Source organism: Durio zibethinus, chromosome 28 (genome assembly GCF_047325235.1).
Source record: "Durio zibethinus cultivar Kanyao isolate XHJ-2024 chromosome 28, ASM4732523v1, whole genome shotgun sequence".
Classification (NCBI taxonomy): Eukaryota; Viridiplantae; Streptophyta; class Magnoliopsida; order Malvales; family Malvaceae; genus Durio; species Durio zibethinus.
Window position 1 is genome coordinate 4100151 of NC_143189.1, and position 13338 is coordinate 4113488.

At 29.0% G+C, this 13338-nt stretch overlaps 1 protein-coding gene across 1 annotated transcript; it reads right to left on the bottom strand.

Annotated features, from left to right (window-relative positions):
* Window positions 1-11419: 11419 nt before the first annotated feature.
* LOC111280895 (E3 ubiquitin-protein ligase RSL1-like) lies at window positions 11420-13143 on the bottom strand. The gene is made up of 2 exons (XM_022868424.2): window positions 12198-13143; window positions 11420-11766 (listed from the first exon to the last, which is right to left on the bottom strand). Exons 1-2 carry the CDS (start codon window positions 13028-13030, stop codon window positions 11694-11696), a joined length of 906 nt encoding a protein of 301 aa, XP_022724159.2. The 5' UTR covers window positions 13031-13143; the 3' UTR covers window positions 11420-11693.
* Between the last annotated feature and the right edge of the window lie 195 nt (window positions 13144-13338).

Consider the following 13338-nt stretch of genomic DNA (forward strand, 5'->3'; position numbering starts at 1 on the left):
TAGTCCACGGCACGATAGTGTTATGTCACAATAATGAAAAAGAAGATTAAGAAATAGACTGGCAGCTTAATCAAAATCGATAGTGTGGATACCTACACCCAATCTGCGAGGTATTGTTCGCTTTAACTCGAAGATCTCACGATTTTATCCTACAAAAAATACCTCACAAGTTAAGATTAAGTCTCTACATATATATAATTCTTTATCAACACATTCTTTTGATGTGAGATTGGGGGTGTTATAATCTCTCCACCTTTAATGCTTGATGTCCCTGTCAAGTCAAGTCCATCCATGTGATCAAGATCACACCAGACTATCGTGTAGTACTTAGTGACTCCTACGACTCTACCGTGTAGCACTTAGTGACTTTCACAACTGTATACTAGTGACTGTTTTGATACCATTTATGAAGATTCGCACCCAACTTGCTAGATATTATTCGCTTTGACTCGAATGTTTCACGATTTTATCTCAAAAATGGCACCTCACAAGTTGAGATTAAGTCTCTACATATATATCATTCCTTATCCACACATTCTCCTTATGTAGGATTGTAGACGTTATAATTTATGGAGACCCGCACTCTACCTGCGAGGTATTGTCCACTTTGACTTGAAGGTCTTACGATTTTATCCCACAAAAGGTGCCTCACAAGTTGAGATTAAGTTTCTACATATATATTATTCTTTATCCATACATCCTCCTGATGTGAGATTAGGGGCGTTATAATCTTTTCACCTTTAATGCTTGACGTTTCTGTCAAGTCGAGTCTATCCACAAGACCAAGATCACACCAGACCATCATGTAGCACTTAGTGACTTCCACGGCTCTACCGTGTAGCACTTAGTGACTCTCACGACTACAGACTGGTGACTGCTCTGATTCCATTTATGGAGACCCGCACCCAACCTGCGAAGTATTGTCCATTTTGACTCGAAAGTCTCATAATTTTATCTCACAAAAAGTACCTCACAAGTTGAGATTAAGTCTCTACATATATATCATTCTTTATCTACACATCCTCTTGATGTGAGATTGGGGACGTTACAGATAGTGCTAGAAAAAAATAAATGGTGAAAACTGAGAAAAAATAAGAAACCATGAGCAAAAATATACAACGTAAGACCAACCTTACGGAAACACCCTCTTAAGTAGCTTTAAGCTCTTAAGCTCTAATTAAAAAGACATCTTTTGTTATACTTTTTGAAATTTTAAGGCAATTCTAAAAACGATCGAGCCCTTAAATTAGCGTAAACAATTATATGTCATTTGGATTAAGCTAATACACCGACTAAAATATAGCTTGAAATGAAAAATACATACTGATTCAATCATATATTTTAGCAAGTTATCAATAACATACTAATCATAAAGTCAGGATTTATCCTCGTAGAAAATGGTTTTGACCTAATCGAATAAAAATAGATGATTGCCCAAAGATAGACTTAGACGAAAATCGACCTGAGCCAGTTGAGAATCTCATAGCTATACCATTTTGAGATAGTGTCCTTGAAAAATACATACAGGTTAGAACTAAACTTCAGTAAAAAGATCGATTAATTTAACCTCTAAGAAATAATGGCAACCTATTCGTCTGGACACTATTGATATGCTTGGAATTGATACCGAGGTAATGGTCTATAGGCTGCATACTAATCCTAAGGTAAAACTAGTTTGGTAAAATAAAATTTTTACCCCAGAAAGACAAAGGGTTATTGAGGAAGAAATCAACAGATTACAACAAGCAGGCTTTATCAAGAAGGTTTATTATCTCGAATGGATAGCTAATGTGGTCATGATCAAAAACACCATAAAGAATAAAAGATATGTGTTGACTTTATCGACCTAAACAAAGCATGCCTAAAAGATAATTTTTTCCTCTCTAATATAGATCGGTTAATGGATAATAATGCCGAACATGACCTTTTCAACTTTATGAATGTCTACTTTGGTTACAATCAAATCAAAATGCTAAAAGAGAACAAGAGAAAATGACTTTTATTATCGAAAAAGGCCTTTACTGTTACAAAGTGATGCCTTTCGGATTAAAAAAAGTAAGGGCAACCTATCAAAGGCTAATCAATAACGTATTTAAAAATAAGATCGATTGTAACATGAAAATATATATGGATGACATGATAGTCAAAAGTAAAAACTTGATCGAGCACTTGGAATATCTCAGATAGGGGTGTAAATGATACATTAATACTCGCAAGCTACTCGGGTTCGATTTGAATAAAACTCGAATTCAATTCGATTATTATCGAATCGAGCTCGAGCTCGAATAGCTCGACTCATTGATTGAGCCGAGTTCAAGTATTCTTATACCTGCTCGAGTAGCTCGCGAGCTTAAACGAGCTTTTATATTTAAATATATTTTTATTATTTTAATTAATAAAATATCTTGAATTCGAATTTAAGTTCGAGCACAAATAATCAATCTCTTGTCGAGTATATGAATCGAGCTTTGTCGAGTATATGAATCGAGCTTAATCGAGTGAGCTTGAGTAGCTCGATTTCGATCATGAATTGAGGTCGAACTAGAAAAATAAAATTCGATCAAGTTTGAGTTGAGTATCTAGTCGAGAGTTAGGAGTTGAGCTCGAGCTCGAGCTTCTTACTGTATCGACTCGACTCGACTCGATTACACCCCTAATCTTGAGAGACCTTTAACATCTTGAGAAATTATAATATGATGCTTAACTCGAACAAATGTGTTTTCCAGATTACATCAAAAAGTTTCTTTGTTACATGATTAATAAGAAGGAAATAATGGCGAACCTAAAAAAGATTTAAGCAATGCTAAACATGAAAGCATTGACTTCAATAAAAAAAAGTACAAAGGCTAACTGAAAAAATAGTTGCTTTAAGTAGATTCATGTCCAGATCGACAGAATGATGCCTGTCATTCTTCAAAATTTTTAAAAATATTTATGACTTTAAGTGAACTCCTCAATGCCAAAAAGCTTTCAAGGAACTTAAAGACTTTTTATCCTCTTTACCTATCCTATTCAAGCCAAGATTTGATGAAATCTTGAACTTATATTTGGTCACCACAAACAAGCCATTAGCTCTGTTTTGGTTCAAGAAGAGGAGGGAAAGCAAAGATCAATTTTTTTTTATAAGTAAAGTAATGACGAGGCCAGAAATTAACTATAGCGATATAGAAAAAATTAGCTTATGTGGTTGTCATTTTGGCCAGAAAACTCATGCTATATTTCTAAGCTCATGTGAGCTAGGTATTGGTCGGTCAACCACTGAGACAAGTCTTATAAAAGCTAAAAATGTCAGGGAAGTTAATCAAGTGGGCAGTAAAGCATAGTGAGCTTGACCTGCACATACTACGCATGTTGGCCTCGAAATTTTAGGTATTAGCAAACTTCATTGTAAAGCTTACTTTAGTCCACCTTGAAGGACAACCCAAGGAAAAGAAAGAAACCCTAAACTAGGAAAGTTGGAAGCTTTTTGTTAATGGATCGATTATGAACCACAGTTAAGGAGTTGGCCACATTGTGATTAACCTATAGGGACTACAATATCAATATGCCTTGAGGTTTAAATTCAGAGCATCTAACAACGAAGCGGAGTATAAAGCATTGATAGCTAGCCTAAAATTAGTAATCGAATTGAATGCTCGGTATATAACTGTATATAACGACTCTTAATTAGTGGTCAATAAGATAAATGACGAGTTTAGAGCTAAAAAAAAAGAATTAAAAAATATATGGATAAAGCACTGGCCTTGGTGGCCAGTGTTAAGAAGGCTAAGATAAAAAAGATACCTAGATTAGAAACTTAAGGCGAAGATAAAAAAGATACCTAGATTAGAAACTTACTACCAAATTCCTTATCTAATTTGGATTTAGGAATAACAACAAAGAGCTCGGATTAAATCACGGTAGAAGAATTGGCATACAAAAGCACAGAAAAAGAGTTCATAGGACAAATTACGAGAAAAAAAACGTAGATGATATTAATCAAAACATATTTGACAACAAAAATGCTACCTTAAGATAGGATCAAGCTAAAGTATTAATGAGGAAGGCTTCTTGGTACACGATGATCAAAAGAAAGTTATATAGAAGATCTTTTAGCTTACCTTATCTAAGATGTGTTGACAAAGAAGAATGTTAGGGGTATTTGGTGATCAAAAGTGTATAGTGATCTTTTTTCTCATTAAAAGTCTTCAATAGATAGCCAAGGATAATTTCGATATTTATGCTGACATGACATGTCAGGTTAGCCTAATATACTTAGTGCTACATCAGCTCGGCTACGTCCTTATTGTTCCTCAATCGTCTTTTATCTCTTGTTTATAAATACGAATGTCCAAGTATCATTAAGACAAGTTCAATCTACCCCTATTTTCTCATATTACTTTTTTTTTTGCCTCACTCATTTTGACTTGCTTGTCGAAGTATAAACGCAAGGAACACTTCTTACATTTGCCTCTAACTGTTTTTCTCTTCTATCTTTTCAAGAACATCCTTAGATCGAAGCTTGGCATAAACACATAGAATTAAAGGTTTTGAGATTTACAATTTTACTTTAATAAAAAAAAATCTAAATAACAATTTACTCAAATAAAAAATTAAAATTTTAAAATATCAAAATTTTGCTCTATGGTATTCTTAAAAATAAGTTGTAATTAATTTTGAATTTTCATTCCGTTGGCTCGATGCTATAAAGGAGCTTATTTTGAGATATATGTGTTTTTTATTTACTTCAATAAATAGATTTCTATTTTGCAAAAAAAATTTTTTAAGTTAATTGGGAAGTAATTTTCAAATTAAGTTGAACGTACCGTTTTCTTTTACAATCCGATTTTTCTCTTCTCAATACTTTTTTCTAAGGGTAAGAAAATTCCTATCTTGTTTCCTATTGACAGCTTCTTTGAGCCTAATCTTTCCAACTTTCAAATTTTGGCTTGTAGTTGTAGGCGAAATTGAAATATTGTTTTAATTGTTTTTAATCAATGTCCTTATCATACTTAAAAAGAAAAAAAAACTTGTGTTCTTGCAAGTTTCATTAATGAAATTATGTTAGTTTAAGCGTAGAAACTTTTTTTTTTAATACATATAATATTGGATTTTATGAATTTAAAATTTCACTTGATTAATTCATATAATTATTTTTAAAAAATAATATTTAATAAATTTAAATTTTTTTAATGAAATTACAAGTATAAATTATAACCATAATCAAGTATTATATTACTAAATAATCAAATACATAAACTAAAACATAATATGACAAATTTAAAATAAAATTGAATCAAACACATACACAATAAAACTTGAACCTAACATATCAAAGTTAAATTTTAATATTTGCAACTTTTTTTTCTTAAATTACAACTTTTTATAAAAAAATAAATTATATAATGATTTAGTTTATTTTATAAATTTCATTTCTTAGGTCTCAATATTCGAAATTTGAAACATTTAAGACAAAATCTTTATATATATATATATATATTTATATGAACATTAAAAGAATCTTTGTCTTACGATTAAAAAAAAAAGTATCTTTGTCACATTTGGCTGTTATCCTTCTCCAAAAGACGTCATAACTATTTAAGGCATTAAAAAAAAAAAAAGAAGAAAGCCTATGGTTTTCTTCAATTCTCATATAAATATACACCAATTAGAAAGACAATTATGATTTGACTTAACACAAGCCACACCCTTTTTATCTAAATAGATTTTAAGCTTATAATTATTATTCATTAATTACATCAAAATTTCTTTGTTTTATATTTTTTAATCATTTTTTGTAAATAAAAACTTTATACGCTATATGATGAAACTAATTCTCAGTTTATTACTGGGATATCTTCTCAAAAATATTTTTGGTTGATCGTCAATATGTTCTTTACTGATTGTTTTTCATTTCATTGTCAAATATTTTTTGCATTTTTAATTTTTATCAAACAACAAATGGCATATTAAATGAAAATAAAGAATTCAAATTCAATATATTCACTTCATAAACTTTGATTTTAATCTTTATGTTAAGATTTCATTAACACTTTCATTATTATCATTTTTTGTTGAATCTAAAAATATCTATTATTTTTTAAGGATTTATGTTTGATATACTACCAATTATAAATGGTATAAATTTTATATGTTATTATTTACTTAAATAATACCACATCATTAATGAAGTGAATTAAGTAATATTATTTTATTATTAAATAAATTTTTTAAAAAATAGTGAGTTTTTGTATATTTATTTTAAAAGTTAATATTTATTCATTAATTAAATAATATCATCTTATTTATTGATATCATATAAAATTTATATACTAATAATGAATCAAATATAAACTTTTTTTAACAAAAAATCAAAATTTGAAAATAAAAAAATAATGTTATATATACTAAAATTTGAACTTTAGATATCATATTTTACAAATAGATGTATGATTCAATTAAATTAAATTTGTATTTAATCAATGATTAATGATATTTTTGCATAAGGTTGTGTAAAATCTATTGCCCTCATTAATGCAAAAGAGACCAATTTGTTCCAATAATTTGGCTTATAATTGAAAGCATTTTTGAAAAATTGAACTAGTTTTTGTTTAAGGAACCAATGAAAGCTACAAATGCGATGGTGGGCCAAACAGTCTCGTGCGGGTTTCGTCGGCTTCAACTTTGGAAAAAAAAAAAATTGATAAAAAAGTGGTGGTGGATTATGTCACTTTTACAAACTTTAAAAGTCTGGAAGGCTCTTCCACCCTAACACAGCCCTAACCACAGCTCCCCCATTTTTCTTTGTCATTCTCCCGTGTGGTCCTTGTGACTAATCATCACCGTTTTTGTTTTGTTTTGTTTTATTTTTTTTCTTTTTTTAGTAATCATCACTGTATCTTCCTTATGTATTATGCTACGTGACATTGTTAAATTATATATTATGTATATATATATATGTATTTTTTTTTTATGTAATGGTAGTGAAATTTTTTAATTTTATAGATAGAATTAAGAGAGATTGTTATATGTTTAATTTTTTATAATAATTTTTTATTATATTTAAAAAATATGTATCATCTTATTAAGCAAAATTTAAAAATTTTACTATCAATAAATATAATAATTTATGTATGTATATATATACATACATATAATAAATTTATAATATATATATGTATGTGTGTGTGTTTGAACATATATGTCATTTGTTTTATCATACGTCTTTCAATAATTATAATTTGAGACATTAATTAAAATAATTATAATATGAAACATATTAATTAAAAATTTTGGGAATTGAATCTTGAGAACGAGTGAACAATGAGATTAACGAAACAAGAAAAGATTACTTTTTATCATTATATCGGCTGCAATTACTATGAGTGGATTAATCATGAATCATAAATCTTTTAAAACTTGGTTTAATCTGATTCGGCCAAAGTAAATGCTAAATGAGACAAATTATGAATCCAACTTTTGATTTGAAAATTGATTGTAGAATTTCGAGTTTAGTTATGGAAATTTTAGCTTTGATTTGATTGAAAGTTTTGAAGTATACCAAATTTATGGACTTAATTTCTAAGTGATGGAGTATAAAAGTTGTTTAGGGTATCAGACAATATTCCTTATGGGTCAAAAGAAAATTAAAAAATACTAAAGTTAGATATATAATCATCTTTATAAGTAATTAAATAATAATTCAAATAATTCAAAGGCTGTTCCATTGCAATCACTCACCACTGAACATCTTTCAAAACTTAGAATTAAAACAGTATATTTTTGTTTCTGTTTAAAAATAATAATAAAAACGATAGTCAATTTAGACTGCTGTAGTTGGTTTGGGGGGGTAGGAAAACATGACAAAATGCAAAATGAAGAGCTATGAATCTAGAAGCTGTACATGTCCTTTGGAAATGATAATTTTATGTTAATGTATATCACACTTTCCAATTGCATTATTCTTATCTAATAATGTATAAGGGGCTAGAATGTCAAATCTTGCTTTATACGCAATTTTTTCTTATATATATAAACATAAACACTTGAATTAGATGGCTTTTCTCAAATTTACATAATCAAGGTCAAGTAGCCTTTAGGTATATATGTTCAAGGAATGCCTATTTTGTTTGGATATATATATATATATATATATTCGTATTTTCATGATAAATTGAATTTGATATTTAATATAGTTGATTCATATAATTATTTTTAAAATTTAAAAAATTTGATATTCAAATTTTAATATTTATAATTTTTATTATTGTTCTTAAATTGCTACTTTTTTTCTATTAAAAAAATTAAGAATTTTCACGAATATTTTTTATTACCACATAAGTAATTGGTGGAATGAAAGGAAAATTAATTAGCAAATTAATTAAAGTTAACCTCAATGCAAAATGGATGGAGGGATATGACAAGAATAATTCTCATCATGTAGTAGATCAAATTTTCAATATTCAATCCTAAAATCATATCATAACATCCCTCCTTTATTGGGTTATTCTTGAATTTAATAATGTCACCTAAAAAAATTTTGAAGGGTGTGAAAGCAGTCTTCTAATGTTCATTGAAAACCCTAAAAAGGAGCAGAATCCATTCATTAAAAAAAATGCAAGATATGGCAGCATTGCTCATTAAAGATGCCATCAGAACCAACCATACTGTTTGAATAAGATAAACAGAATCAACGTGAGCCATATCATGCCAAGCATCAAAAGGTTTCTACTGAAATTGCTTATTTGTTTGGGACCTTTTGGAGATTAGCTTCTTTTATTTTCGATTCTATATATGTTGTCCTTACTTATTATTCAACGAAAAACTGGTTATGGGATATGTTGGTATAATAAACATAGGTCAAATTATGCTAAAGGTTTCTATATTTTACCAAAATTTAAAATTTAATTTTTATATTATAATTTATATAAATTTAATCATCATATTATTTTAATTAAATAATTTTAATCTAATAATTAATTTTATTATTTTTTTATTTAACGTGATCATTGACTTGATAACATGAACATTGACTTTGCTAATGTAGTGTTAGTTGCTAATATGACAACTTAAATGGATGAAATCAGTTATTAAATTATGTAAATAATCCATATGGTTACATAAATTTTGAAATTTAATTTATCTAATATAAAAAATATTTAGAATTTTTAAAATATTTTTAAAATTTTAAATTTTAAAAATATTTTAGTCCCTAATATAAAAATATTTTTTGAAAAATATTAATTTTTTATATATAATTAATTATTAATAATATCATATTAATAATATTATTATTATCATCATTTATATTAATCAATTATAAAATTAATATATCAAAATTAATATTATTTTAATTAATTTAAACATATTATATAATAAAATTTATAATGAACCAAACTACTGAATAGAATTATATTTGTAATAAATTCGAAATAGACCATAAATAAAATTGACCTTTTCAACCAATCAAACAAAATAAAAGATTCAAACCTATATTCTTACGAGCGATGGGTATCTATTTATTTAAAGGATGAACTTTTAATCCTAATAAAACAAAAGAAAGAAATGATTTATTTGATAAATTAAAATATCAATATCGAGTATCATAATGAGATTTTCACCCAAAAAAAATCTAAATGATTATGTTAAATTAATAATAAGGTTAATTCTAAAATCAATACACATTGAGTTTAGTAAATATTTTAATGTATTTAGAATTTTGAACCTAAAATTGATTATAAAAAATCATTTAAATAAGATTTAATTTAAAAGAATAGAAACACTATTTAATGGATAATTTTACATTTATGGAAAGTAATTCTAATTCATTTAACAAATTAATAAAAAAATAATTTTATTAAAATTAGATAGTGACAAATTTGTGATAGATTTTTAATAGATTTGTGTAAGAAATTTTTTTTCCTATTACTATAATAGATTTGTATCATATGTTGTGTATATATGTAAAAATTCATATCTAATCTGCGAGTTATTATCTATTTTGATCCGAAAGTTTTATGTTTTTATCCTACAAAAATATTCACAAGTATAGGTTTAAGTCTTTACATATTTATCAAGCAAATCCTCAAAATATCTCGACAATGAATTGAGTTATCATAAACTTTTTTGGTAAAGCTTAATATTCTCTTCAAGCCTAACACAAAACACATAGAATCACAAACCTAGGATCACTCCAAATGTTAAAATTATAGAGTGATTCTTATTATATAACACATAGTTTCTGTTCCATTATAACTGCTTTGATACTATTATTTGTGAAGATCTGCACATAATCTACGAGGTACTGTTTGTTTTGACATGAAAGTCTCGCAATTTTGTTTCATAAAAAAAGTCTCACAAGTAAAGATTTAAATATATATATATCATAATAAATTCTCAAAACATACCAATATGAGATTGGAATGTTACAAAGTTATTAAGTGTTAAAAAATAAAATATATAATTTTTCATACACAATTTTTAAACAATAACAATATCCTTAAAAAACATTAAGAAATAATAAAAAATTCAATTAAATGATATTTTTGTTACAAGTATTATAATGAGATTTTATATTTTAAATTGAAAAACAGATTCTTCCATTGTATTCTTAAGCATTTCTTTCCTTTTTGCAAAGAAAGACATTTCCTTACTAGAGAAACGAAATTGAAAGGAGACTCACTTGGGATGTCCTTCATGAATGTGGGAGATCATCTTTTCTGGTTGTTTGCTTCTGGTCTAGGCATGAATATTCTATGAATAGAGTAATTTTAATACTTCAATCTCATATCAAGATATTTTGAGAATATATTATGATATATATATATATATAATTAAGATTTAAATTTATATTTATAAAATTTTTTCCGAAATAAAATTATGAAATTTTTAAATGAAAACGAACAATAGCCACAGTTTGGATGCAGTCACTGAGGAAAGTGCCTAAAATTATCTTCTAGTGGACCAAAGGCCTATGATTATCAGTAAGGTAAGTGCTTTTGGGCAATTTCGGAGCCCAAAAGCACACCTTTTGTTTACGGAAATTTGTCTAGTTAGCTGATCTTTGCCTTGTTACCTACACAATGCAGGAGATCAAAAGCATGTTTGCCAAAGCTATATAGCATATTTTCTTCCAGAAAAAGTTAATCAAACACTTAAATGAAAATTCAATGACTCATGCATGGCACAAGAAAGTTTAAAATCCTTTTCTATTAAGCATTGTTGTGGAAGGTAAATTAGCAGATTATTCTTTCGCTTGCTTTAGTGAAATACTGAAAATGATAATATGTTTCCCAAGAGAGGTTATCAGCATTTGAATCCTGATTATTAAAACTAAGAGTTCAGCACTCTATCTGATGCCTTCTTTGATAGCTTCTCCCATGCAGTTCTTATGGTTTTATACTTCTGTTTTAATGCGTATTTAAGCATGCAACAAAAAGACTACTATAAAATGAACTGCTAACTTGATTGATCAAGAACAAGCTCCAATGGACAAACATCTGTCACAAACTTTTAGAATAGTGCCAAGCGATTCTCAGTAGCAAGTTGAGCAAATAGTTCATACCTCAGTACATTTGTTCTTCTTGTTCTTCACGAACTAGAACATTAAACCAAATTAGACTTCTTCACATTTGATGCAAACAATTTCTTTCAGAGACTAAAAACAACTTAGAGGTATAATGTTTACTGTGGTGTAGTCTAGTTTAGTTGTACTCTCAATTCCTCTGGCAGCCACCATGATTGTTATTCCACTCTTCCTCGCAACCATAACAAAACTGGAAATTACACCTGCAACCACAATCATAGAGCAACTCCCTGATCAATCATCAATGCTCTTTTTAAGAAGTTTTTCATGCGCAAACTGAAAATTTTGTTGATAAGATAATTCTCATGTCCACAATTCTAAAGAGTCCAGTATAAACCCATCTGTATGAGTTCAAGGTCAAGAGGATTTAACCCATTCCAGTATATTGAGAATAACATCTACTGATCTACATCCACCTATCCAAATTCCAAAGAAACTCAACCTGTGAAATTTCAAACTTTGACCCTTGGCTAAACCTGAAAAATAAGATGCTTTAACGAAGGAACAATGGAACATTCACATTTTCATGGGTATCTTATTTAGATTTTCTCAAATAAGAAAGTAAAAATGGACAAGAACAATAATTCAAAATCATTGTTGAATCAATATTAGAAATTACTAGATATTAACTGACCTGCAAGTCATATGTGGACAGCCTTCTGTCCTTTCCACATAGTATTTGCACTTGGGGCACCTAGACCATTTATTCTCCCTGGCAAGTTCCCTCACCATGAGATCTTCTTTCCCTCTTTCGTCCTCATTAAGCCTCTGGAAATCTTCACAATCAATCCCTGTATGCCAGGGCACATGACACTGAGCACAGAACAATCTATGGCAGAATGGGCACTCAGATTCTCTAATAACTTCTCCTCCATCATCATTCAACAATGGGGCTGAACAATCCCTGAAAGGACAGTAAAATCTCTGGAATGCATTAATAAACTCTTGACTGAGAGCATCTTCCCAGCGATGGACTAGCCCCTCTGGAAGCACAGGCCTGCAAGTATCGAGTTCCAACACAGCCCTGCAATTCACTCCTGGGCACGTAATAATCGTTATCCTTTCTTCAATCCTAGCCAAAACATGCTTGGTTATGCACTCAGAACAGTAAGAGTGAACACAGCTTTCTGTTGTGAACATCTGATCGCTTTCCTTCCTTTCAACACAAATCTCACAGAAGCTCAAGGAGGATTCACCAGCGTCCGTTGTTGCTATCGCCACTAACTCTGACTGAGGCATGGCTTGGATTAATATTGGGGATGAAGCATGGGTGATGCATGCGTCGGAGATGCTGTTACCCACTTGTGAATAGATCGTGGATGACATCAGAGCCTCTTGAAACTGCAACTCTTCAGCATACTTGGCATCAGATGGAGGAAAGATTTCATCTTCATCTACATCAAAGAGTGCTGAGTAGTAAAAATCATCCACAAAATCAAGATCAGATGTTGGTATGATTTGTGCCATAATACCAAAGACTCTTGCTTAATTATTTGGTCACTGTCTCTCTACAAGGTACAAAATGGAGGAAGTAGCATGGCTTTCCAAGTAACTTAGCATTGAAGATCCCTAGCCTGATTGAACTACTTCATTAAGAAGTTAATCATAAAAACTTTTTGACTTTGAGGTCTCCCTTCTTTCCTCTTGACTAGACTTTGTGCCTTATTGGTATATGGGAAAAAGCTCTTTCATCGGCTGTGAGTGGGACAAAAAGCAAAATCATAATATAAAATTTTATTGGTGTATAACTATATATAATATAATTCTATGAGCTT